Below are 26,715 nucleotides of genomic sequence, written 5' to 3'. Positions count from 1 at the left end.
TGGTTGACTGGTCTCTGAATCCCACATTTGGTGCCCTGAACAGGGACCATAAATCTTTAAAAACAAACAAAAAGAGATTTGGAATAGGACCTCCCTCCAGGGGAGCAACTTTCAACATATTTACCTTCGTCTGGAATAGACCCCAAAGGTACCTTCCTCCTACGGGACCCCTCAGAGGTAAGTATGGGTTGCAATCTATCTCAGCAGCAACAGCATGTAGAGGAACTAACTTTCCTGCTACAAAAGTCAGGGCTTGAAGCACCTGTGGCAGAGATAAAGAAGCTCGTAGGAGAGATAGGGAAACACTGTCCTTGGTATCCGGAGCACGGGACACTCCGTTTACAGGACTGGGTAAAGATAGGGCATACTTTACATCTTGAACCCCGGGCTCCAGTTCAGATATTACATCTATGGTTTCAATGCCGTCAAGCAGTGGAAAAAATTGGCTCTGATGCTTTGGCAGGACAACAATTGACCACAAAACCTCCACCTAATTATGATCAAATAATTTTTTTTCCTCCGAAGTTACTTTTAATTGAACCTTCAGCTCCTCATGAAGAGGTTAATTCTTCTGCTTCTTCACAGCCATTGTATACCCCCATGAGGCAAATTTTAGAGGAACAATTAGCAAAAGTGGGGGGGGGAATGTAGAAGAAATTGCTGACGGGCCTGGTCCCTTTGTTCCAGTTGATGTTCAGATGGGTTTTTTTTTATAATATTTTATTAGTTTTCCAATATTTACAATAATATATTTAAGAAGCAGCGTGGTATCCGAGTTACAATATTTCCATTTCAAACAAATACATATTATTACAGATCTCCACATTATTATAATGTGGCTCCAGGCAGTTGTCAATGCTTCTTTGATGGAGGGTGTCTTCCCCTCTGCCTTAAAAGAGGCGGTGGTGAGGCCCCTCCTCAAGAAGCCTGCTCTGGACCCGGCCTTGTTGAATAACTACTGTCCTGTCTCCAACCTTTGCTTTGTAGCGAAGGTTGTCGAGAGTGTTGTGGTGTATCAACTCCCTCAATTCCTGGATGAAGCGGACTATCTGGACCTGTACCAGTCCGGTTTATATATCCTAGCAGAGTTTCATCTTATTGGGTTATACACGTTATATTTTGCCCCTCCCCCCACATGTTGCAGTGGCGATATTTGGTCAAAAAACCCCTCTCAACAGCCAGGACTGAACCAACAGTCTGAGAGTGTTTGAAATTGTGCTTCCCCCATCCTTCACTCTACCAGCTGAGCTCTGGAAGGGCACCAAGAATAAGGAACAACATCTCATTAACACAATGCTGTAATCACCAGACTGAGGTGCCCAGCAAGCGATAAGGCCATGCTGATTTATAGTTGCCCATGCCCAGGGGTGGGCAACCTTGGCTCTTTTATGACTTGTGGGCTTCAACTCCCAGAATTCCTGAGCCAGCCATGCTGAGGGGAAAGGCAGTCCACAAGTCATAAAAGAGCCAAGGTTGTTTACCCTTAAAATGCCTATCGTTTTTTGTGGTCTAGTGATTTTCACATTTGCCTCAAAGGCAAAAGGCTCAAAACCAGGCAGAAACGCATCTTTTTCTCAGCATCAGAGCCACTTCTCGCTCAGAGAAAGGGCAGGAAAAGGCTTCATCCCTAAGACAAGCAAGAACCCCATACCATTTTCTCTTTTATTGGGGAGGGAATGAATGAGGGGAGGCTGATTTCAAGCCACCGATCAAGGAAGGCTGGTCATCCCAAGTGAGTGGAGAATAAAGCCTGACTTGAGTTTCGCCTCCCAGAATTCTAAACATGAGGGAAAAGGGAGGGTTTCCCATTCATGGCCTGCCTGAATCCTCTTAAACACAGGAGGAGGAGGAGATCTCCTGAGGTGCACTAAGTGTTTTGCTAATTTCTGAGGCAACTCTTGAGGAAAATGACTTTTGATCTTCAACAAAGGTTTCCTCAGTGTTCACAAATCACACGCAGTTCCCAGAAATTAATAAGAGGAAGCTCTAAAACTGCAATCTGTATAGATGACACCATCATATTTAGAAAGGCAAGAGGTTAGAGAGACCCAATTCCACGCCCATCATCCCCGGCCCCCTTCGGCGCCCTTGCAGGATCCCCTGGCATAGCGCAGAGCGTCCACCAGGGGTCTCCCTCGGCAGCGGTTGGAAAGGACGGGCAGTCCCCTTCCGGAGGGAACTGAGCATGCGCCTGGCTCTTCCGCCATCAGAAGGCAGATTCGTACTTGCCGGAAAGGCTGGAAGCGCCTCTGCTTTTTCTGCCGTGTCCGATTCTGCTCCCCTTCGCTGCGGCCCTTAGGCTGAGCCAGCGGGCCAAGAGGCCGTGAGGAATCCCCGCACGGGGGGCGATCCAGACGTGACTCAGAGTGAGTGGAGGGGGAGGAGGGGGCTTTCCTCTGATGCTGGAGGCGGGCGTGGAGTATGCAAAGCTTCATTGAGTTCCTCTTGTTGGGTTGTACACAAGGCTGCAGTTCCACGTGTCAAGAGTTGAGTGCGAGGGTTGTAAGGACTGGAACTCGGTTTCCTCGTTTCCCTCCTTGCCTCACTATCCGTTGGTGGCTCTGCCGGTGCATTGGATGGTGGTTTGTTAATTCTGGCTTCTGGAGTTCACCCAGGACAGGGGAAGGGAACCTCGGCTCTTTTAGGACTCAAGGACTTCAACTCCCAGAATTCCTGAGCCAGCTATGAGCCATAAAAGAGCCGAGGTTGCCTTCCCCTGACCCAGGGGTTTGGACCACGAGGTTAATGGGGTTCTGCTGCCTTAGGTTTTACTAGAAATTCAAATGTTGATTAACCTCCTTGCTAAATCGATTTAGATAGGCACTCACGTGAATTTTCTTCTGCCTGGAGACATTTATAATTTGGATTGTGCAAAGGGTAGTTCTTTCTAGGCAGCAATAGAAACGATTTGATATAAATAATCTGTTTCCAGAAACAGAAACCCAAAACATATTTTAAATGTATTTACTTGGTATTTTGATTCCTTGATAGAAGTTGAGCAAGAAGAGAAGTGTGCTAAGAACTTTTCCCAAACATAAATGAGTCTGTCTAGTAAGATTCCCCTCCCACCCACCTCTTCCCAGACATTGGTGGCTTCATAAGAATTTCTTTTGTTGATTTGTTTATTTATGGAGAAGGATGCTCAGTATTGTGGAAAATAACTGGAAGTAGTGAGGAACTTTTAAAATAAAAATATATATGCTTTTAGTATTATCATGTAATCCTATTTTATATTTTATAATAATCATTTTATAATCAATTGCTTGAGTAGATGCTTTGAGAATATGGGGGAAAATACAAGCCTCAGATGGAGGGAGGGGGAGAACAGGAGTTATCATGGGGCCCAGTGTGAGTCACCATCTAGGAATTGTTTTTAAGTACCTTCTGGTGCCTGGTACCACCCCTCCCCCCCCAGGTGTAGAACATGGGAGACATCTCTTCCCTAGAAACAGGATAGTAGGGGAGGGATCTTATTAGTATAATGTAAGCAAACAGGGGCAGAGATAATGTATTCTGTTTAGGCGCTTTTGATAGATTGTAACCTCAAAAGCCTAAGCTAATGGGGCCATGGGGGAGGGAATGGGGCGTCGCGATAGGATGTATAATATGGGATTTTGGAATTTGGGGTGTGGTTCAGTGTTTGGCTACATTGTTTGCCTTCCTGAATCCCACACTTTGCAAACCGTTACTTTTTAGACTTTGTTGTGAAGTCTAATAAACTTCTTTTCTATTTGTAACACAAACAGAGTGAATTTCAATTTGTGACTATTTTTGTGTCTAACTATTCAAATTTGTCACCTTGTTGCAAACCCCTGTGTTTTGCCTTTCAGATACCTAAGCTGGTTCCACTGGAGACTGAAGTGTCTTGTGAGGGAAGAGGCCTGAATGGCATTAGGAGATTTGGACAGACCCCTTGTGATTAGGAAGACCTGGGGAGATCAGGCCATTTTGGTGATGGATTACATGGAGGGACAAAGCCCAGCAGATTCAGGAGTTGGAAAAGGCCCTGCAGCTGCTCTGCCTTGGAGCTTTGGGAAGAATGGGGCAATTCCTGGGCAGAAGAGCCAAGAAGAGGAAGCCAACAGTTCAGAGGTCCAATGCTGTCACTTCAGAAAAGTGCAGTTCCAGGAGGGGAGGGGTCCCCGAGATGTTTGCAGTCAGCTTCACCGCCTTTGCTGTCAGTGGCTGCAGCCAGAACGACACACAAAGGCCCAGATGCTGGACCTGGTGCTCCTGGAGCAGTTCCTGGCTGTCCTTCCCCCAGAGATGGAGAAATGGGTGTGGGAGTGTGGAGTGGAAACCAGTTCCCAGGCAGTGGCCCTGGCCGAAGGCTTCTTGCTGAGTCAGAAAGAAGAAAAAATTCAAGAAGAGTTGCAGGTGTGAGAATGTAATTATGTCAGTTCCAAGGAGAATCTCTCTGAATTTGTCAATGTGTCTCTGGTAGAATTTTCTGGGATTATGATCTCCTAAGACCCATTGTTCTATTCTTCTTCCAGAGGATGCATTTGGGGCAATTCTTCCTCTCTCACTTTTCAGCTTAATCTATGGACATTGGGGTCTGTTAGGTTGCGTGTTCAATCCTGATAATTCATTTGTGTCTCTGTACTCTTCCCTTCTTTCTCGTGTCACGTCTTGTCCAGAAGTGGAAAGATTCATCCAAATCCTCCCAGGAGCTGTTATTCAGGAAGAGCTTCCAGAAAGGTGAAAGTCAGGACACCACACTAGGTAACCGAAGTTCTTTTCATGTGATGTGAGATTTGGACATCCAGGTGATAGTTTTGTTCATCTTGAGTGAAATCTCTCTGCTTCCGCTGTTTTCTATCTCACAGATAATAGAAAGATGTTCTTAGTGTTTTTAGAACCACCTTCTCTTTGTGGTGGAGCTGAAAGAGTGGCTGAACCTCTGCCTCAGGTAGGAGGAGAAATATCGGAAAGGTCCATGAACCTTGGATGGGTTTCATTTTATTCTGTATAATATTCACTGTGTAATATTGCTGTTTCTAATGTATAATGTTGCTCTTCCTAAGCAAGACAAATTTTAGATCATATCATTGAAAATTCACACTTGGCTTAACTTAACTGTCCCTTCTGATAAATTTTCTCTGCCCTCCTGCTTCTTTGCTATCTCCCAGGGTCATTCTCACATACCATTACAAGCTCTCCCAACACTCCCACGAAGGTGTGGAGTGGGAGGGAAGAGTTTGTCCCCTCGGTTGATGAAGCAGTCTATGGACAAAAAGCAGATGGATTTCCCCTGTATTTTCTTCTGCCCACTCTAGGAAGAATTGAAGCCAGTGAGAAGTAGTGGGTTTAATACCCAACTACCAAGTGACCAAAAAAACTGTTTTAGTTGGCTACACTGAAAGGCATGCCAAATACTTCCAACTTGATCCAATGTGCTTCAGTTGTGCCATCAGCCAAAAGCTGTGAGATCTCATTCTGAATTCTGCAGAAAGATGCCCGTTGTGTTCATAGGATTCCTCTGCTTAATTTGTGAAAGAAAACTCTCAGATTATTCTTGGGATTATCTGCTAATTGGGAAACTTGTTTCCTTGTCCAGGATGTTGTGTCTTTGGAGGACATGGCCGTGTATTTCTCCGAAGAGGAGTGGTCTCAGCTGGATCCTGACCAAAAAGCACTCCATGGGGAAGTCATGCTGGAGAATTCCAGGAATCTGGTTTCTCCGGGTAAGAACCCCTACCTGTGCTCAGAAATGTACAGAAGGAATGGGTGGGGGGCTTAGATGTTATTTTTGATTGGAAAATATCACTTTATTTATATCCCGCCTTTGTTATTTTTTGCTCACGGCAGTAGACACACCCAGTACTCCTCCTCCTCCTTCCTATTTTCCCCCAAACAATAATGCTGTGTCATGGGTTGAGCCGAGAGAGACTGGCCCAAAGTTACCCAGCCAGCATTTGCGCTTAAGGCAGAACTAGAACTCCCAGTCACCCAGTTTCTAGTCTGGTGCCTTAACCATTGGACCAAACTGACTGAGGTGTGCCCACTTGTGTTCTGAGTTTAGCATCATTCCAAGTTGAGGGTGGGGGAGCTTTTGCCATCCAGAAATTTTATTGACTTTCAAAGATTCTGTCTGAAAGAGAAGTGGAGATGAGGTTTTTCACTGAGGTTGGGGAGTTGGTGGGTATGTTGCTGTCCCAGCATTATAACAGTGTCCAGTAGCACTTGGGGGAGTTTGTGGCCCCATGGAATTGTCCCAGGTCATTAAACAGGCTGACACACATGGTTGGTCAAAGTTTAGGACAAGGTTTTGCTTACTTTCATTCTGAGGTCATCCAGTTTTGATATATGAGAATTGGAGGGATCCCACTTAGAAATACGTCTTTGGTAACAGCATGGCTTAGAATCTTCATGTTTGCCAGCAGAACTGCCTAAATATATTTTCCTAAATTTTAAAAAAAAAAGATTTGGTCATTTACGTAGTCTTGCTACCGTTTTAATTTTTCTTTTTCAAGGCTTTAATGGGCAAGAGAATAAGAATTGCAAGGAGGAATGTCAAGCGATCCATCTGAGAGAGAGAAAAGAGAACTTTACAGATCAAGTGCAACCAAAGAGTAATGAAACAAAGCCATCACAAAGTGGAGTTGAAGAAGGCTTTCCTCCGGTCAGTTTGCTTCCTAACCCTACAAGCACCGATACGGAAGAAGAACCTTATAAATGCATGGAGTCTGGAAAGAGCTTTAATAAATCTGCTAATCTTATTTCCCATAAAAAGACACATTCAGAAGAGAAACGATATGCCTGCAAGGAAAGTGGAATGATCTTCCGTGATAATCACTGTCTCAGAACTCATGAAAGGAATCACACAGGAGAACGGCCTTATAAATGCATGGAGTGTGGAAAGACCTTTGGTTATGTCAGTCAACTTAAATCCCACAAGAGGGTCCACACAGGAGAGAAACCACATCAGTGCAAGGAGTGTGGAAAGTCCTTTAGTTATAGCGGCACTCTTAATAACCACAAGAGGATCCACACAGGGGAGAAGCCATATCAGTGCATGGAGTGTGGAAAGAGCTTTTCTTATAGCAGTAGTCTTAAGTCCCACAAGTGGATGCACACAGGAAAGAAGCCATATAAATGTGTGGAATGTGGAAAGAGCTTTACTTGTAGAAGTACTCTTAATAACCACAAGAGGATCCACACAGTAGAGAAGCCATATCAGTGCATGGAGTGTGGAAAGGGCTTTAGTCAGAACTGGGGTCTCAGTTCTCATAAAAGGACCCATACAGGCGACAAGCCATATCAGTGCATGGAGTGTGGAAAGGCCTTTGCTTTTAGCGGTAATCTTGATAACCACAAGAGGATCCACACAGGAGAGAAGCCATATCAGTGCACGGAGTGTGGAAAGAGCTTTAGTCAGAACTGGGGTCTCATTCGTCATAAATGGACCCATACAGGCGACAAGCCATATCAGTGCATGGAGTGTGGAAAGGCCTTTAATTCTAGCAGTAATCTTAATTCCCACAAGAGGATCCACACAGGAGAGAGGCCATATCAGTGCATGGAGTGTGGAAAGACCTTTACTTATACCAGTCATCTTAATTCCCACAAGAGGATCCACACAGGAGAGAAGCCATATCAGTGGGCGGAGTGAGGAAAGGGCTTTAGTCAGAACTCGGGTCTCATTCGTCATAAATGGACCCATGCAGGTGACAACCCATATCAGTGCATGGATTGTGGAAAGGCCTTTAATTCTAGTGGTACTCTTAATTCCCACAAGAGGATGCACACAGGAGAGAGGCCATATCAGTGCATGGAGTGTGGAAAGGGCTTTAGTCAGAACTAGGGTCTCATTCGTCATAAATGGACCCATACAGGCGACATAGATTTATTTTATTTTTTATTTTAATTCCATTTATATCCCGCCCTTCTCTGAAGACTCAGGGAGGCTTACAAGCTGAGCAGATTAATGTATTAATAGAATTACTACAGTTAAAATGAATATATAGCCAAAGATTTTATTTTTATTTCAAACAATTCTGATAAAACTTGAAAAAAAATTCTTCCAAGATTTAAATTCATTAATTTTGAAGTTTGTTTGGCAAGGAAAGAAAGCTAGAATAGAGATGAAAACGTTGCAAGATGCTAAGGAAAATGGAGGTTTTGGGCTACCTGTGTGGGCTTTGTACTATCAAGCATCTGTATTAACATGGTTGAAAGAATGGATAAAGTTTTATTCCTCTCAGGAATAAATATTTGGAGGGACATGACTTACAATTGGGGTGGCACGCTTTTTTGTGGTACGGCAAAAATAAATTTCCAAAATCACTATATTAGAAATGCTTTGAGAACAGTATGGGAAAAAATTAAAACTAAAATATATGTGAAAATTCCAGGGTGGCTATCAATGATGGAACTTTCTCACATCCAAATTTGGTAGACTTTGAAAAAGAAATTGGACATATAGAGATATTCTAAATACTGATGGGACATTAAAATCGAAACAAGAACTGGAAAATCAGGGTATTAACCTGTCATGGTGGGCACGGCTACAAATGCAAAATACTGTAGATATGAAAAAGATGTGAAACTATGGGTTTTATAAAGAACTAACTGTATTTGATAAGATATTGTTAACCTCTGATGAGAAACTAATTAAGAAAATGTATAATTTTTTGTTAATTTTGGAGATGGAAAGCAAACAAAGAAACTGACAAGGTGGGCGAAAAACTTTGGTTACAATACAGAACTAGAAAAATGGCAAAGAAATTATAAATTGACAACATCAACTTCGTATAAAGAAAATCTATATAAAATGACTTTGCAACTAACAACAATATTGTTTAGGCAAAAACACAATTTTGTTAGAGGTTATATGATACCTCTTGCTGTCGCTCAATATTTCTGTTCTGATATTGGCCCAGGTATCTGGGCCAACCTCCCTTTCCTAGCTGTGCTACTGTCAGGGAATTGCTCAGCCAGTTTGCTCAGCAAATGAAATCAGAGGCGCTGAAACGTAGTTTTATATAAATAAATATAACATCTAGATTTACATCAAATAAGTTAGGCACATCACTACAATCATCAGGTAAATCTCAGAACAGCACACAAAGCAGACAGAAGATTAAAGGGCGGGAAAAGGGAAACTCCCCCTTTACATCTAGCAACCAATCATAATGTAGATTCCCTCAGGCAGGAGCCCACACACTTCAGTCAGCTAAAACTGTTATGGCTCATTATACACGTAAAAAAATATTACTTTTTTTATTCTAAATTTAGGAATTTAATTTAATAGAACTGGAAGCTGCAGCTCCTGACAGAACTTCTGGCAAGCCCTATGCTATGAACCTCCACCAGCCTTGAAGGCAGGTGCCAACAAAAACTGATAGAAAACTATGCACAACATCACAGAAAAACACCCACAGCTACTACAACATGTACTTTCAGTGCCCCATTGTGCTAAGGTCTGGACCTACAGATTGGGACTGCAGAGCCACCTCCGTATCCATAGATGAACTTCACGTTAGTGTGTCTTCCTTGAACCTGAAGGATTACCATACAGAGTAACATGAAATATGTTATATGGACTAAATGAAGAAAGAATGCATGTTGTTCCTCTTCTGTATTAGGCTTAAAGGAACACCTTAAAGCACTTGGATAAGAGTCACCACCAGGAGGCGTTGAACTGTAACTGTTTTGGCGGGAATCAGTTTCGGCGGGAAAGAGGTTCAATCTGATTGGATGGTTGAGTACCTGGCCAGGTATATAAGGAGTGCAGGTAACCCCTATTCCCCAGTATGGGCACTTCCACCTAATACAGAGTTGTTATGCTGTACTCATCGGCCTGGCGTACTTCCTGCTGGCCAGAACCCACTACACAACAGTTCCTATCATGCATCTTATCCATATCTTTCTCTTCTCCAGAAGAGACTCCACCTGCTATTGGAAAGTCATCTGCTTTCTTTTGGCCGTCCAATATATCAACTAGGAACTCCAACTCCTTCCCAACATCCACCTGGGTTACAGTTACCATGGCAATTAAAGACTTGAGATGTTGTGCTGGACCTGCTGTCGGCCATGGAGGCTAATATTCCTAACTACAGCTGTGGAAGGGAGAAGGACCTTTTCATTGTTCTTGAAGAAATTGAGATTGACATCTCTCCGATTGCCACGATGTTGGCTGCCTAAAAAAAAAATCTGACGGGTATGTCCATAGCATTTTGAAGCCTACTTCCCATGCTGTAGGGGTCAGTAGGAAGAGGTGAAATGACTAAGCAGGAGAAGATAACCACTCTTTGTCCCCAAGGTTCCATCTGCAAGAGGAGAAATCACTTGCTTCTTTACAACCACCACCATCTTTATACTAATTATACTGCCCATTGTTAATGGCAATACCAATAACAATCGCACTAATAGTGCTTCACAATGCTTTACAGCAAGACAAGAAGGAAACAAATAGTAAACAATAAAAAGCAATACCCCGCCCAACAATTTCAGTTAATCAAATAAGCTAATTGATGAGTTCCATCCCACTGTGGGCTTCCCAGGCTCATTGTCAAAACCAGGTCTTCAGGATCTTGTGAAAGAGTGCAAAAGTGGGTGCCCCATCATATTTCTGCAGGGATGATGTTCCACAGGGAGGGAGACACCACAGAGAAGGTCCTTCCTCTTGGTCCCACTAGATGTACCTCCTTAGGAGAGGGGACCCACAGAATTCCTTGCCTACCCTTTCTGGTAGGTGGGGTAGATGTAACTGGGAGAAGAATGTCCTTCAAATAACCTGGTCCAAAGTCATGTAGGGCTCTAAAGGTGACAACCAGTACGCAATATTGGACACAGAAGCAAATAAGCAGCCAATACAGCTCCAGCAGACGGCACATGTGCCCACCTTGGCCCAAACAAAACCATGCAGGCCACAGCATTTGAACCAATTGAAGCTTCTGGATACTTTTCAAAGAAACCCCATGTAAAGGGCAAAAAAATAGTTTTCCATCAGTCATTTTTTTACCTCCTCTTGCTGAGATCATCAAATCCTCAACTCCTCTAAAGCAAAGGTTCACAAGTATCAAAGGTGGCCACTTGTGTGAAGCCATCCCCTCTGCCTCCCCACCCCCACCCCCCACCCCGTTTCCTGGGAGAAAAGGACCAGCTACTGCTGACCTCTACCAGCTAATCTCAATGTACACATGTTGTACTTTGACAATAAAGGTTTATTATTACTGCCTTTGTATTCCATCAGTCTTAATAAAAATCCTTTAAGAGTTTATATCCACAGCAAAACAAAATTCATCTAAGAAAGGATGATTCTGGTCTCAGCTGTTTGTACTGATGCTCTCCTTCAGCAACACTAGCTGAACTGATGGACACCCTAATATCCGCTTGGGGAGATGTTGCAAAAGCACTGAATAAAGCCAGAGATGGAAAAGAACCAGGCGGAGGAGAGCCCTCCAGAGGGAATTCAAAATTGGGGATAAAGTATGTTTATCTACCAAATACTTAAAAGTTGAGGCAACCACGTAAGAAGCTGGGTCCCAAGTAGAGAGGGCAGTGACGGTGAACCTTTTAGAGACCGAGTACCCAAACTACAACCCAAAACCCACTTCTGTATCATTGGGTACCAGGTGGGCGTGGCCCATTGGATGGGCGTGGCCGCAGTGGTAACAGCAGACTGGGTGGAACTAAAAAGTTCAATCAATTCCAACTTTGCGAGATCTTTTTTTTCCCCCGCGAGAAGTTGAAATTGATTGAATGAACCTTTTTTTTTTTGCACACGTCGGCCGAGGCCTAAAGCAAAAAGGTTTTATAAAACCCAGCTGAAAGCCTAGGACTGGGGTGAGGGCGCGCGTGCCCACAGAGATGGCCCTGCATGCCACCTGTGCCATAGGCTCGCCACCATGGCTATAGGGCCTTTCCTGATCATTTGAGGTGCATGCACAGCAACTAAGGCTGCTCTTGAGGAAAACGACTTTTGAGCTTCAACAAAGATTTCCTCAGTGTTTACAAATCACACATAGTTCCCATAAATTAAGAAGATGAAGCTCTAAAACTGCAATCTGTATAGATGACACCATCATATTCAGAAAGGCAAGACGTTAGAGAGACCCAATTCCACGCCCATCATCCCTGGCCCCCTTCGGCGCCCTTGCAGGATCCCCTGGCATAGCGCAGAGCGTCCACTAGGGGTCTCCCTCGGCAGCTGTTGGAAGGGATGGGCAGTCGCCTTCCGGAGGGAACTGAGCATGCGCCTGACTCTTCCGCCATCAGAAGGCAGATTTTTAGGTGCCGAAAAGGCTGGAAGCGCCTCTGCTTTTTCTCCCGTGTCCGATTCTGCTCCCCTTCGCTGCGGCCCTTAGGCTGAGCCAGCGGGCCAAGAGGCCGTGAGGAATCCCCGCACGGGGGGCGATCCAGACGTGACTCAGAGTGAGTGGAGGGGGAGGAGGGGGCTTTCCTCTGATGCTGGAGGCGGGCGTGGAGTATGCAAAGCTTCATTGAGTTCCTCTGGTTGGGTTGTACGCAAGGCTGCAGTTCCACGTGTCAAGAGTTGAGTGCGAGGGTTGTAAGGACTGGAACTCGGTTTCCTCGTTTCCCTCCTTTCCTCACTATCCGTTGGTGGCTCTGTCGGTGCATTGGATGGTGGTTTGTTAATTCTGGCTTCTGGAGTTCACCCAGGACAGGGGAAGGGAACCTCGGCTCTTTTAGGACTCAAGGACTTCAACTCCCAGAATTCCTGAGCCAGCTATGAGCCATAAAAGAGCCGAGGTTGCCTTCCCCTGACCCAGGGGTTTGGGCCACGAGGTTAATGGGGTTCTGCTGCCTTATGTTTTACTAGAAATTCAAATGTTGATTAACCTCCTTGCTAAATCGATTTAGATAGGCACTCAGGTGAATTTTCTTCTGCCTGGAGACGTTTATAATTTGGATTGTGCAAAAGGTAGTACTTTCTAGGCAGGAACAAAAACGATTTGATATAAATAATCTGTTAACAGAAACGGAAACCCAAAACATATTTTAAATGTATTGATCTGATATTTTGATTCCTTGATAGAAGTTGAGCAAGAGAAGAGTGCTAAGACCTTTCCCCAATCATAAATGAGTCTGTGTAATAAGATTCTCACCCCGTCTTCCCAGACATTGGTGGGTTCATAAGAATTTCTTTTGTTGATTTGTTTATTTATGGAGGAGGATGCCCAGTATTCAAATTTGCCACCCTGTTGCAACCTCCTGTGTTTTGCTTTTCAGATACGTAAACTGGTTCCGCTGGACACTGAAGTCTCTTGTGAGGGAAGAGGCCTGAATGGCATTAGGAGATTTGGACAGACCCCTTGTGATTAGGAAGAGCTGGGGAGATCAGTCCATTTTGGTGCTGGATTACATGGAGGGAGAAAGCCCAGCAGATTCAGGAGTTGGAAAAGGTCCTGCAGCTGCTCTGCCTTGGAGCTGTGGGAAGAATGGGGCAAGTCCTGGGCAGAAGAGCCAAGAAGAGGAAGCCAACAGTTCAGATGGCCAAGGCTGTCACTTCAGAATAGTGCAGTTCCAAGAGGGGAGGGGACCCCGAGATGTTTGCAGTCATCTTCACTGCCTTTGCTGTCAGTGGCTGCAGCCAGAAAGACACACAAAGGCCCAGATGCTGGACCTGGTGCTCCTGGAGCAATTCCTGGCTGTCCTTCCCCCAGAGATGGAGAAATGGGTGCGAGAGTGTGGAGTGGAAACCAGTTCCCAGGCGGTGGCCCTGGCCGAAGGCTTCTTGCTGAGCCAGGAATCTGAGAAGATGCAAGGAGAGTTGCAGGTGTGAGAATGTAATTATGTCAGTTCCAAAGAGAATCTTTCTGAATTTGTCAATGTGTCTCTGGTAGAATTTTCTGGGATTATGAACTCCTAAGACCCATTGTTGTATTCTTCTTCCAGAGGATGCATTTGGGGCAATTCTTGGATTCTCACTTTTCAGCTTAATCTATGGACATTGGGGTCTGCTAGGTTGCGTGTTCAATCCTGATAATTCATTTCTGTCTCTGTACTCTTCCCTTCTTTCTCGTGTCACGTCTTGTCCAGAAGTGGAAAGATTCATCCAAATCCTCCCAGGAGCTGTTGTTCAGGGAGAGCTTCCAGAAAGGTCAAAGTCAGGACACCACACTAGGTAACCGAAGTTCTTTTCATGTGATGTGAGGTTTGGACATCCAGGTGATTGTTTTGTTCATCTTGAGTGAAATCTCTCTGCTTCCGCTGTTTTCTATCTCACAGATAATAGAAAGCTGTCCTTAGTGTTTTTAGAACCACCTTCTCTTTGTGGTGGAGCTGAAAGAGTGGCTGAACCTCTGCCTCAGGTAGGAAGAGAAATATCAGAAAGGTCCATGAACCTTGGATGGGTTTAATTTTATTCTGTATAATATTCAATGTGTAATGTTGCTGTTTCTAATGTATAATGTTGCTCTTTCCAAGCAAGACAATTTTTAGATCATGTCATTAAAAATTCACACTTGGCTTAACTTAACTGTCCCTTCTGATAAATTTTCTCTGCCCTCCTGCTTCAGGCTCAGATTTCATTGTCCACATGTTGTCTTGACCAGAGATCTTCTTTTCTATCTCCCAGGGTCATTCTCAAATACCATTACAAGCTCTCCCAACACTCCAACGAAGGTGTGGAGTTGGGGGGAAGAATTTGTTCCCTCAGTTGATAAAGCAGTCCATAGGCAAAAAATCAGATGGATTTCCCCTGTATTTCCTTCTGCCCACTCTAGGAAGAATTGGAGCCAGTGAGAAGTTGTGGGTTTAATACCCAACTACCAATTGAGCAAAAAAAAAACACAACTGTTTTAGTTGGCTACACTGAAAGGCGTGCCAAATACCCAAATACTTCCAATTTGATCCAATGTGCTTCAGTTGTGCCGTCAGTCAAAAGCTGTGAGATCTCATTCTGAATTCTGCAGAAAGATGCCTGTTTTGTTCATAGGATCTCTCTGCTTAATTGGTGAAAGAAAACTGTCACATTATTCTTGGGATTATCTGCTAATTGGGAAACTTGTTTCCCTGTCCAGGATGTTGTGTCTTTGGAGGACGTGGCCGTGTATTTCTCCGAAGAGGAGTGGTCTCAGCTGGATCCTGACCAAAAAGCACTCCATGGGGAAGTCATGCTGGAGAATTCCAGGAATCTGGTTTCTCTGGGTAAGAACCCCCATCTGTGCTCAGAAATGTAGAGAAGGAATGTCTGGGGGGCTTAGATGTTATTTGTGATAGGAAAATATCACTTTTTATATATATACCGCCTTTGTTACTTTTTGCTCAGGGTAGTAGACACACCCAGTACTCCTCCTCCTCCTTCCTATTTTTACCCAAACAATAATGCTGTGTCATGGGTTGAGCCGAGAGAGACTGGCCCAAAGTTACCCAGCCAGCATTTGCGCTTAAGGCAGAACTAGAACTCCCAGTCACCCAGTTTCTAGACTGGTGCCTTAACCATTGGACCAAACTGACTGAGATGTGCCCACTTGTGTTCTGAGTTTGGCATCATTCCAAGTTGAGGGTGGGGGAGCTTTTGCCATCCAGAAATTTTATTGACTTTCAAAGATTCTGTCTGAAAGAGAAGTGGAGATGAGGTTTTTCACTGAAGTTGGGGAGCTGGTGGGTATATTGCTGTCCCAGCATTATAACAGTGTCAATAGCACTTGGGGGAGTTTGTGGCCCCTTGGAATTGTCCCAGGTCATTGAACAGGCTGACACACACGGTTGGTCAAAGTTTAGGACAAGGTTTTGCTTACTTTCATTCGGAGGTCATCCAGTTTTGATATATGAGAATTGGGGGGATCCCACTTAGGAATACGTCTTTGGTAACAGCATAATTTAGAATCTTCATGTCTGCCAGCAAAACCGCCTAAATATATTTTGCTAAATTTCAAAAGAAAAGATTTGGTCATTCCCCTAGTCTTGCTACAGTTTTCATTTTTCTTTTTCAAGGCTTTAATGGGCAAGAGAATAAGAATTGCAAGGAGGAATGCCAAGCGATCCATCTGAGAGAGAGGAAAGATAGCTTTACAGATCAAGTGCAACCAAAGAGTAATGAAACAAAGCCATCACAAATTAAATGCATGGAGTCTGGAAAGAGCTTTAATAAATCTGCTAATCTTATTTCCCTTAAAAAGACACGTTCAAAAGAGAAACGATATGCCTGCAAGGAATGTGGAAAGATCTTCCGTGATAATCACTGTCTTAGAACTCATGAAAGGAATCACACAGGAGAACGGCCTTATAAATGCATGGAGTGTGGAAAGACCTTTACTTGTAGTGGTATTCTTAATAACCACAAGAGGATCCACACAGGAGAGAAGCCATACCAATGCATGGAGTGTGGAAAGACCTTTCATAGTAGCAGTAATCTTAATGCCCACAACATGATCCACACAGGAGAGAAGCCATATCAATGTGTGGAATGTGGAAAGAGCTTTACTTGTAGAAGTACTCTTAATAACCACAAGAGAATCCACACAGGAGATAAGCCATATCAATGCATGGAGTGTGGAAAGACCTTTGGTTATAGCAGTCATCTTAATTCCCACAAGAGGGTCCACACAGGAGAGAAACCATATCAGTGCTTGGAGTGTGGAAAGACCTTTACTTGTAGTGGTATTCTTAATAACCACAAGAGGATCCACACAGGAGAGAAGCCATACCAATGCATGGAGTGTGGAAAGGCCTTTACTTGTAGCAGTCATCTTAGTTCCCACAAGAGGATCCACACAGGAGAGAAGCCATATCAATGCATGGAGTGTGGAAAGGCCTTTACTTTTAGCAGTAATCTTAGTTCCCACAAGAGGATCCACACAGGAGAGAAGCCATATCAATGCATGGAGTGTGGAAAGACCTTTCATTTTAGCAGTAATCTTAGTTCCCACAAGAGGATCCACACAGGAGAGAAGTGTGGAAAGACCTTTCATAGTAGCAGTAATCTTAATGCCCACAACATGATCCACACAGGAGAGAAGCCATATCAATGTGTGGAATGTGGAAAGAGCTTTACTTGTAGAAGTACTCTTAATAACCACAAGAGAATCCACACAGGAGATAAGCCATATCAATGCATGGAGTGTGGAAAGACCTTTCATTGTAACAGTAATCTTAGTTCCCACAAGAGGATCCACACAGGAGAGAAGCCATATCAATGTGTGGAATGTGGAAAGGGCTTTAGGTGGAATTGTGATCTCACCTCTCATAAAAAGATCCACACACGCAAGAAGCCATATCAGTGCATGGAGTGTGGAAAGGCCTTTACTTGTAGCAGTCATCTTAGTTCCCACAAGAGGATCCACACAGGAGAGAAGCTATATCAATGCATGGAGTGTGGAAAGGCCTTTACTTCTAGCGGTAATCTTAGTTCCCACAAGAGGATCCACACAGGAGAGAAGCCATATCAATGCATGGAGTGTGGAAAGACCTTTCATTTTAGCAGTAATCTTAGTTCCCACAAGAGGATCCACATAGGAGAGATGCCATATAAATGTGTGGAATGTGGAAAGGGCTTTAGGTGGAATTGTGATCTCACCTCTCATAAAAAGATCCACACACGCGAGAAGCCATATCAGTGCATGGAGTGTGGAAAGGCCTTTACTTGTAGCAGTCATCTTAATTCCCACAAGGGCATCCACACAGGAGAGAAGCTGTAGAGATGGAGGTCAAGGATATGAAACGACCATGCGCAGAAAATTGCCTGCCTCAGTATCTAGTTATCCACATGACTATGAGGTCATTCCAATTAGCCTTGCCAAGGACTGCAAAGAACCAGCTAGATAAAAGAGACTCTGCCCTGGCTTGGATGTTTCGGATGTTCTCTAAGATTGACTGGGGTGTACACCAATAAACAACGCTTTTGCTGTGCGTTATTTCCTGCTTGTTAAACTGTATAAATACAATAAACTCTGCTTAGGCAGACAGACATATTTGGGACACCCTGCGTTGACTGGTCTCTGAATCCCACATTTGGTGAGGCCCCTCCTCAAGAAGCCTGCTCTGGACCCGGCCTTGTTGAATAACTACTGTCCTGTCTCCAACCTTTGCTTTGTAGCGAAGGTTGTCGAGAGTGTTGTGGTGTATCAACTCCCTCAATTCCTGGATGAAGCGGACTATCTGGACCTGTACCAGTCCGGTTTCAGACCCGGCTACAGCACGGAAACGGCATTGGTCACACTGGTGGATGAACTCTGGCGGGCCCGGGACGGGTTGTTCCTCTGTTCTGGTCCTACTTGACCTCTCAGTGGCTTTTGATACCATCAACCATGGTATCCTGCTGCGACAGCTCGAGGGGTTGGGAGTGGGAGGCACTGTTTTACGGCGGTTCTCCTCCTACCTCTTGGGCCGCTCGCAGTTTGTATTGGCAGGGGGACAGAGATCTACGCCGAGGCCCCTCACTTGTGGGGTGCCTCAGGGGTTGGTTCTCTCCCCCCTCCTGTTCAACATCTATATGAAGCCGCTGGGTGAGATCATCCGTGGCTTTGGGGTGAGGTATCACCAATATGCGGATGATACCCAGTTGTTCATCTCCACCCTTAGCCAACCCTGTGATTCCCTTGACGTGATGTCCCGGTGCCTGGAGGCGGTGCGGGTCTGGATGGGAAGGAACAGGCTCAGGCTGAACCCCTCCAAGACCGAGTGGCTGTGGATATCGGCATCTCGTACTGTCCAACAGGTTCCATCTCTCTTGATGGGGGGGGAGGTTCTGTCCCCCTCAGAAAGGGCCCGCAACTTGGGTGTCCTCCTGGATTCACGGCTTAATTTGGAAGATTATCTGATGGCTGTGACCAGGGGGGCCTTTGCACAGGTTCGCCTAGTGTGCCAGTTGCGCCCCTTTTTCGACCGAGATGCCCTATGCAGGGTTACTCATGCCCTCGTCACTTCTCGCCTGGATTACTGCAATGCTGTTTACATGGGGCTGCCCTTGAAGTGCATCCAGAGGCTTCAACTGCTGCAAAATGCAGCCGCGTGGGTGCTTATGGGAGTATCTCGATACTCCCATGTTACACCACTCCTGCGCAAGCTGCATTGGCTTCCGGTTACCCTCCAGGTGCGATTCAAGGTGCTGATAATCACCTTTAAAGCCCTACATGGCTTAGGCCCGGGGTACCTGCGAGACCACCTGCTGCCATTATCAACCTCCTATCGCCCGGTTCTCTCCCACAGAGTCAGCCTCCTCAGGGTGCCGTCGGCTAGGCAATGCCGTCTGGTGAACCCCAGGGGGAGAGCCTTCTCTGTGGCGCACCGATCCTCTGGAATGAACTGCCTCCGGAGCTGCGGACGGCCCCTGACCTTCGGTCCTTCCGCCGTGACCTGAAGACTTGGTTATTCCAACAAGCAGGTCTGGACTGAATATGTTTTTTAAATTTGGCTTTTACTGAGTTAAATTGTCATGTATTTATTCTATTTATTGTTTAATTCTTTTTTAAAATTTTGTATTTCATGTTTCTTAAATTTTTGTTGTGAGCCACCGTGAGTCCTTAGGGAGAAGGGCGGCATATAAATTTAATAAATCTAATCCTAAATACAGACTTTCTCACAATGCAGTTTTGGGAGAAAACATCGCAGAAGCAACATTTTGAAAGATGGCTAACCCAACCCTCTGAACCTAGGACCTTCCCAATGGTTTAGCTGTTCAGGAGGATGTAAATGTGAGGATGTGGCTTTTTCAAAGGAAAACATCAGGGACCAGTCCTGCGCTATCTTGCTTATCCAGCTCACCTTTGTGATAGCTCAAGATGGCCCCATTCCACTGTGGGTGGCCACTATTTTAGATCATTTATATATCCTAGCAGAGTTTCATCTTATTGGGTTACATAACACATTATATTTTGCCCCTCCCCACCAAATGTTGCAGTGGCGATATTTGGTCAAAAAAACTCTCTCAACAGCCAGGACTGAACCAACAGTCTGAGAGTGGTTGAAATTGTGCTTCCCCCGTCCTTCACTCTACCAGCTGAGCTCTGGAAGGGCACCAAGAATAAGGAACAACATCTCATTAACACAATGCTGTAATCTCCAGACTGAGGTGGCCGGCAAGCGATAAGGCCATGCTGATTTATAGTTGCCCATGCCCAGGGGTGGACAACCTTGCCTCTTTTATGACCCGTGGACTTCAACCAGGCTCAAGGTTGACTCAGCCTTCCATCCTTCCGAGGTAGATCAAATGAAGACCCAGATTGTTGGGGGTAATTAAGCTGACTTTGTAATAATGCCTCTTGGGGGGGGTGAAAGCCCTAATAAGCAGGCATGTACATAGAATGAAGGCTATTGCTAAGCACATTGATTTGTGCTTAGATTGTAAGACACCCTGAGTCTTCGGAGAAGGGCGGGATATAAATGGGATTAAAATAAAAATAAAATAAATAAACTCCCAGAATTCGGGAGCCAGCCATGCTGAGGGGAAAGGGAGAATTTCCAAGCTGAGCCATGCTGGCTCAGGAATTCTGGCAGTTGAAGTCCATGAGTCATAAAAGAGCCAAGGTTGCCTATCCCTGCCCATGCCTACAGTTTTTTGTGGTCTAGTGGTTTTCACATTTACCTCACAGGCAAAAGGCTGAAAACCAGGCAGAAACGCATCTTTTTCTCAGCATCAGAGCCACTTCTCGCTCAAAGAAAGTGCAGGAAAAGGCTTCATCCCTAAGACAAGCAAGAACCCCATACCATTTTCTCTTTTATTGGGGAGGGAATGAATGAGGAGAGGCTGATTTCAAGCCACCGATCAAGGAATGCTGGTCATCCCAAGTGAGTGGAGAATAAAGCCTGACTCGAGTTTCAGCTCCCAGAATTCTGAACATGAGGGAAAAGGGAGGGTTTCCCATTCATGGCCTGCCTGAATCACCTTAAACACAGGAGGAGGAGGAGATCTCCTGAGGTGCACTAAGTGTTTTGCTAATTTCTGAGGCAACTCTTGAGGAAAATGACTTTTGATCTTCAACAAAGGTTTCCTCAGTGTTCACAAATCACACGCAGTTCCCAGAAATTAATAAGAGGAAGCTCTAAAACTGCAATCTGTACAGATGACACTATCATATTTAGAAAGGCAAGAGGTTAGAGAGACCCAATCCCACGCCCATCATCCCTGGCCCCCTTCGGCGCCCTTGCAGGATCCCCTGGCATAGCGCAGAGAGTCCACCAGGGGTCTCCCTCGGCAGCGGTTGGAAAGGACGGGCAGTCCCCTTCCGGAGGGAACTGAGCATGCGCCTGGCTCTTCCGCCATCAGAAGGCAGATTCGTACTTGCCGGAAAGGCTGGGAGCGCCTCTGCTTTTTCTGCCGTGTCCGGTTCTGCTCCCCTTCGCTGCGTCCCTTAGGCTGAGCCAGCGGGCCAAGAGGCCGTGAGGAATCCCCGCACGGGGGGCGATCCAGACGTGACTCAGAGTGAGTGGAGGGGGAGGAGGGGGCTTTCCTCTGATGCTGGAGGCGGGCGTGGAGTATGCAAAGCTTCATTGAGTTCCTCTTGTTGGGTTGTACACAAGGCTACAGTTCCACGTGTCAAGAGTTGAGTGCGAGGTGTGTAAGGACTGGAACTCGGTTTCCTCGTTTCCCTCCTTGCCTCACTATCCGTTGGTGGCTCTGCCGGTGCATTGGATGGTGGTTTGTTAATTCTGGCTTCTGGAGTTCGCCCAGGACAGGGGAAGGGAACCTCGGCTCTTTTAGGACTCAAGGACTTCAACTCCCAGAATTCCTGAGCCAGCTATGAGCCATAAAAGAGCCGAGGTTGCCTTCCCCTGACCCAGGGGTTTGGGCTACGACGAGGTTAATGGGGTTCTGCTGCCTTAGGTTTTACTAGAAATTCAAATGTTGATTAACCTCCTTGCTAAATCGATTTAGATAGGCACTCACATGAATTTTCTTCTGCCTGGAGACGTTTATAATTTGGATTGTGCAAAAGGTAGTACTTTCTAGGCAGGAACAAAAACGATTTGATATAAATAATCTGTTTCCAGAAACGGAAACCCAAAACATATTTTAAATGTATTGATCTGATATTTTGATTCCTTGATAGAAGTTGAGCAAGAGAAGAGTGCTAAGACCTTTCCCCAATCATAAATGAGTCTGTGTAATAAGATTCTCACCCCGTCTTCCCAGACATTGGTGGGTTCATAAGAATTTCTTTTGTTGATTTGTTTATTTATGGAGGAGGATGCCCAGTATTCAAATTTGCCACCCTGTTGCAACCTCCTGTGTTTTGCTTTTCAGATACGTAAACTGGTTCCGCTGGACACTGAAGTCTCTTGTGAGGGAAGAGGCCTGAATGGCATTAGGAGATTTGGACAGACCCCTTGTGATTAGGAAGAGCTGGGGAGATCAGTCCATTTTGGTGCTGGATTACATGGAGGGAGAAAGCCCAGCAGATTCAGGAGTTGGAAAAGGTCCTGCAGCTGCTCTGCCTTGGAGCTGTGGGAAGAATGGGGCAAGTCCTGCGCAGAAGAGCCAAGAAGAGGAAGCCAACAGTTCAGATGGCCAAGGCTGTCACTTCAGAATAGTGCAGTTCCAAGAGGGGAGGGGACCCCGAGATGTTTGCAGTCATCTTCACTGCCTTTGCTGTCAGTGGCTGCAGCCAGAAAGACACACAAAGGCCCAGATGCTGGACCTGGTGCTCCTGGAGCAATTCCTGGCTGTCCTTCCCCCAGAGATGGAGAAATGGGTGCGAGAGTGTGGAGTGGAAACCAGTTCCCAGGCGGTGGCCCTGGCCGAAGGCTTCTTGCTGAGCCAGGAATCTGAGAAGATGCAAGGAGAGTTGCAGGTGTGAGAATGTAATTATGTCAGTTCCAAAGAGAATCTTTCTGAATTTGTCAATGTGTCTCTGGTAGAATTTTCTGGGATTATGAACTCCTAAGACCCATTGTTGTATTCTTCTTCCAGAGGATGCATTTGGGGCAATTCTTCCTCTCTCACTTTTCAGCTTAATCTATGGACATTGGGGTCTGCTAGGTTGCGTGTTCAATCCTGATAATTCATTTGTGTCTCTGTACTCTTCCCTTCTTTCTCGTGTCACGTCTTGTCCAGAAGTGGAAAGATTCATCCAAATCCTCCCAGGAGCTGTTATTCAAGGAGAGCTTCCAGAAAGGTGAAAGTCAGGACACCACACTAGGTAACCGAAGTTCTTTTCATGTGATGTGAGGTTTGGACATCCAGGTGATTGTTTTGTTCATCTTGAGTGAAATCTCTCTGCTTCCGCTGTTTTCTATCTCACAGATAATAGAAAGCTGTCCTTAGTGTTTTTAGAACCACCTTCTCTTTGTGGTGGAGCTGAAAGAGTGGCTGAACCTCTGCCTCAGGTAGGAAGAGAAATATCAGAAAGGTCCATGAACCTTGGATGGGTTTAATTTTATTCTGTATAATATTCAATGTGTAATGTTGCTGTTTCTAATGTATAATGTTGCTCTTTCCAAGCAAGACAAATTTTAGATCATGTCATTAAAAATTCACACTTGGCTTAACTTAACTGTCCCTTCTGATAAATTTTCTCTGCCCTCCTGCTTCAGGCTCAGATTTCATTGTCCACATGTTGTCTTGACCAGAGATCTTCTTTTCTATCTCCTAGGGTCATTCTCAAATACCATTACAAGCTCTCCCAACACTCCAACGAAGGTGTGGAGTTGGGGGGAAGAATTTGTTCCCTCAGTTGATAAAGCAGTCCATAGGCAAAAAATCAGATGGATTTCCCCTGTATTTCCTTCTGCCCACTCTAGGAAGAATTGGAGCCAGTGAGAAGTTGTGGGTTTAATACCCAACTACCAATTGAGCAAAAAAAAACACAACTGTTTTAGTTGGCTACACTGAAAGGCGTGCCAAATACCCAAATACTTCCAATTTGATCCAATGTGCTTCAGTTGTGCCGTCAGTCAAAAGCTGTGAGATCTCATTCTGAATTCTGCAGAAAGATGCCTGTTTTGTTCATAGGATCTCTCTGCTTAATTGGTGAAAGAAAACTGTCACATTATTCTTGGGATTATCTGCTAATTGGGAAACTTGTTTCCCTGTCCAGGATGTTGTGTCTTTGGAGGACGTGGCCGTGTATTTCTCCGAAGAGGAGTGGTCTCAGCTGGATCCTGACCAAAAAGCACTCCATGGGGAAGTCATGCTGGAGAATTCCAGGAATCTGGTTTCTCTGGGTAAGAACCCCCATCTGTGCTCAGAAATGTAGAGAAGGAATGTCTGGGGGGCTTAGATGTTATTTGTGATAGGAAAATATCACTTTTTATATATATACCGCCTTTGTTACTTTTTGCTCAGGGTAGTAGACACACCCAGTACTCCTCCTCCTCCTTCCTATTTTTACCCAAACAATAATGCTGTGTCATGGGTTGAGCCGAGAGAGACTGGCCCAAAGTTACCCAGCCAGCATTTGCGCTTAAGGCAGAACTAGAACTCCCAGTCACCCAGTTTCTAGACTGGTGCCTTAACCATTGGACCAAACTGACTGAGATGTGCCCACTTGTGTTCTGAGTTTGGCATCATTCCAAGTTGAGGGTGGGGGAGCTTTTGCCATCCAGAAATTTTATTGACTTTCAAAGATTCTGTCTGAAAGAGAAGTGGAGATGAGGTTTTTCACTGAAGTTGGGGAGCTGGTGGGTATATTGCTGTCCCAGCATTATAACAGTGTCAATAGCACTTGGGGGAGTTTGTGGCCCCTTGGAATTGTCCCAGGTCATTGAACAGGCTGACACACACGGTTGGTCAAAGGTTAGGACAAGGTTTTGCTTACTTTCATTCGGAGGTCATCCAGTTTTAATATATGAGAATTGGGGGGATCCCACTTAGGAATACGTCTTTGGTAACAGCATAATTTAGAATCTTCATGTCTGCCAGCAAAACCGCCTAAATATATTTTGCTAAATTTCAAAAGAAAAGATTTGGTCATTCCCCTAGTCTTGCTACAGTTTTCATTTTTCTTTTTCAAGGCTTTAATGGGCAAGAGAATAAGAATTGCAAGGAGGAATGCCAAGCGATCCATCTGAGAGAGAGGAAAGATAGCTTTACAGATCAAGTGCAACCAAAGAGTAATGAAACAAAGCCATCACAAATTAAATGCATGGAGTCTGGAAAGAGCTTTAATAAATCTGCTAATCTTATTTCCCTTAAAAAGACACGTTCAAGACAGAAACGATATGCCTGCAAGGAATGTGGAAAGATCTTCCGTGATAATCACTGTCTTAGAACTCATGAAAGGAATCACACAGGAGAACGGCCTTATAAATGCATGGAGTGTGGAAAGGCCTTTACTTGTAGCAGTAATCTTAGTTCCCACAAGAGGATCCACACCGGGGAGAAGCCATATCAATGCATGGAGTGTGGAAAGACCTTTCATTGTAGCAGTAATCTTAGTTCCCACAAGAGGATCCACACAGGAGAGAAGCCATATCAATGTGTGGAATGTGGAAAGAGCTTTACTTGTAGAAGTACTCTTAATAACCACAAGAGGATCCACACAGGAGAGAAGCCATATCAATGTGTGGAATGTGGAAAGGGCTTTAGGTGGAATTGTGATCTCACCTCTCATAAAAAGATCCACACACGCAAGAAGCCATTTCAGTGCATGGAGTGTGGAAAGGCCTTTACTTGTAGCAGTCATCTTAGTTCCCACAAGAGGATCCACACAGGAGAGAAGCCATATCAATGCATGGAGTGTGGAAAGGCCTTTACTTCTAGCAGTAATCTTAGTTCCCACAAGAGGATCCACACCGGAGAGAAGCCATATCAATGCATGGAGTGTGGAAAGACCTTTCATTTTAGCAGTAATCTTAGTTCCCACAAGAGGATCCACATAGGAGAGATGCCATATAAATGTGTGGAATGTGGAAAGGGCTTTAGGTGGAATTGTGATCTCACCTCTCATAAAAAGATCCACACACGCGAGAAGCCATATCAGTGCATGGAGTGTGGAAAGGCCTTTACTTGTAGCAGTCATCTTAATTCCCACAAGGGCATCCACACAGGAGAGAAGCTGTAGAGATGGAGGTCAAGGATATGAAACGACCATGCGCAGAAAATTGCCTGCCTCAGTATCTTGTTATCCACATGACTATGAGGTCATTCCAATTAGCCTTGCCAAGGACTGCAAAGAACCAGCTAGATAAAAGAGACTCTGCCCTGGCTTGGATGTTTCGGATGTTCTCTAAGATTGACTGGGGCGTACACCAATAAACAATGCTTTTGCTGTGCGTTATTTCCTGCTTGTTAAACTGTATAAATACAATAAACTCTGCGTAGGCAGACAGACATATTTGGGACACCCTGCGTTGACTGGTCTCTGAATCCCACATTTGGTGAGGCCCCTCCTCAAGAAGCCTGTTCTGGACCCGGCCTTGTTGAATAACTACTGTCCTGTCTCCAACCTTTGCTTTGTAGCGAAGGTTGTCGAGAGTGTTGTGGTGTATCAACTCCCTCAATTCCTGGATGAAGCGGACTATCTGGACCTGTACCAGTCCGGTTTCAGACCCGGCTACAGCACGGAAACGGCATTGGTCACACTGGTGGATGAACTCTGGCGGGCCCGGGACAGGGGCTGTTCCTCTGTCCTGGTCCTACTTGACCTCTCAGCGGCTTTTGATACCATCAACCATGGTATCCTGCTGCGACAGCTCGAGGGGTTGGGAGTGGGAGGCACTGTTTTACGGCGGTTCTCCTCCTACCTCTTGGGCCGCTCGCAGTTTGTATTGGCAGGGGGACAGAGATCTACGCCGAGGCCCCTCACTTGTGGGGTGCCTCAGGGGTTGGTTCTCTCCCCCCTCCTGTTCAACATCTATATGAAG

General features: G+C 45.2%; 3 protein-coding genes across 8 annotated transcripts in view; all 3 read left to right on the top strand.

Moving 5' to 3' along the window:
• The first annotated feature begins 52 nt into the window (after window positions 1-52).
• On the top strand, window positions 53-9,635 carry LOC308664085 (zinc finger protein 215-like). Of its 3 annotated transcripts, none has more exons than XM_081321064.1 (6): window positions 53-177; window positions 3,831-4,377; window positions 4,641-4,725; window positions 4,830-4,912; window positions 5,561-5,687; window positions 6,477-8,750. In XM_081321064.1, the coding sequence occupies exons 2-6, from the start codon at window positions 3,886-3,888 to the stop codon at window positions 7,613-7,615; spliced, it is 1,926 nt and encodes a 641-aa protein (XP_081177190.1). In that variant the 5' UTR covers window positions 53-177; window positions 3,831-3,885; the 3' UTR covers window positions 7,616-8,750. The 3 variants fall into 3 exon arrangements, with proteins under 3 accessions (XP_081177190.1, XP_081177191.1, XP_081177189.1); XM_081321065.1 differs by lacking the exons at window positions 53-177; window positions 6,477-8,750 and adding exons at window positions 2,216-2,366; window positions 9,241-9,635; XM_081321063.1 differs by lacking the exon at window positions 53-177 and adding an exon at window positions 2,216-2,366.
• A 2,616-nt stretch (window positions 9,636-12,251) lies between these two features.
• Window positions 12,252-17,892, top strand: LOC308664073 (uncharacterized protein). Its single transcript, XM_081321033.1, has 6 exons — window positions 12,252-12,381; window positions 13,201-13,747; window positions 14,011-14,095; window positions 14,200-14,282; window positions 14,994-15,120; window positions 15,910-17,892. Exons 2-6 carry the CDS (start codon window positions 13,256-13,258, stop codon window positions 17,610-17,612), a joined length of 2,490 nt encoding a protein of 829 aa, XP_081177159.1. The 5' UTR covers window positions 12,252-12,381; window positions 13,201-13,255; the 3' UTR covers window positions 17,613-17,892.
• A 3,410-nt stretch (window positions 17,893-21,302) lies between these two features.
• The window catches only part of LOC308664079 (zinc finger protein 202-like), a 38,950-nt gene continuing 33,537 nt past the window's right edge, over window positions 21,303-26,715 (top strand). The window contains exons 1-6 of one of the 4 annotated variants that reach the window (XM_081321051.1): window positions 21,303-21,334; window positions 22,157-22,703; window positions 22,967-23,051; window positions 23,156-23,238; window positions 23,949-24,075; window positions 24,865-26,193. In XM_081321051.1, coding sequence (XP_081177177.1) covers window positions 22,212-22,703; window positions 22,967-23,051; window positions 23,156-23,238; window positions 23,949-24,075; window positions 24,865-25,913 — 1,836 coding nt within the window. In that variant the 5' untranslated portion in view covers window positions 21,303-21,334; window positions 22,157-22,211 and the 3' untranslated portion in view covers window positions 25,914-26,193. Of the gene's footprint in view, window positions 21,335-21,362; window positions 21,467-22,156; window positions 22,704-22,966; window positions 23,052-23,155; window positions 23,239-23,948; window positions 24,076-24,864; window positions 26,194-26,715 lie in introns of those variants that run through there. The other 3 variants (XM_081321052.1, XM_081321049.1, XM_081321050.1) reach the window with 3 other exon arrangements.

This window comes from Vipera berus (assembly GCF_964194415.1).
Source record: "Vipera berus genome assembly, chromosome: 2".
Classification (NCBI taxonomy): domain Eukaryota; kingdom Metazoa; phylum Chordata; class Lepidosauria; order Squamata; family Viperidae; genus Vipera; species Vipera berus.
This window is presented reverse-complemented; position numbering and strand designations above follow the sequence as displayed.

Bases quoted from the DNA above. Each gene is read 5' to 3' on its own strand.
- LOC308664085 (XM_081321064.1), top strand. From the start codon at position 3,886: ATGGCATTAGGAGATTTGGACAGACCCCTTGTGATTAGGAAGACCTGG. The intron at 4,726-4,829 runs GTAACCGAAGTT...TCTATCTCACAG, and splicing joins AAGTCAGGACACCACACTAG to ATAATAGAAAGATGTTCTTA. The intron at 5,688-6,476 runs GTAAGAACCCCT...TTCTTTTTCAAG, and splicing joins CAGGAATCTGGTTTCTCCGG to GCTTTAATGGGCAAGAGAAT.
- LOC308664073 (XM_081321033.1), top strand. From the start codon at position 13,256: ATGGCATTAGGAGATTTGGACAGACCCCTTGTGATTAGGAAGAGCTGG. The intron at 14,283-14,993 runs GTAGGAAGAGAA...TTCCCTGTCCAG, and splicing joins TGGCTGAACCTCTGCCTCAG to GATGTTGTGTCTTTGGAGGA. The intron at 15,121-15,909 runs GTAAGAACCCCC...TTCTTTTTCAAG, and splicing joins CAGGAATCTGGTTTCTCTGG to GCTTTAATGGGCAAGAGAAT.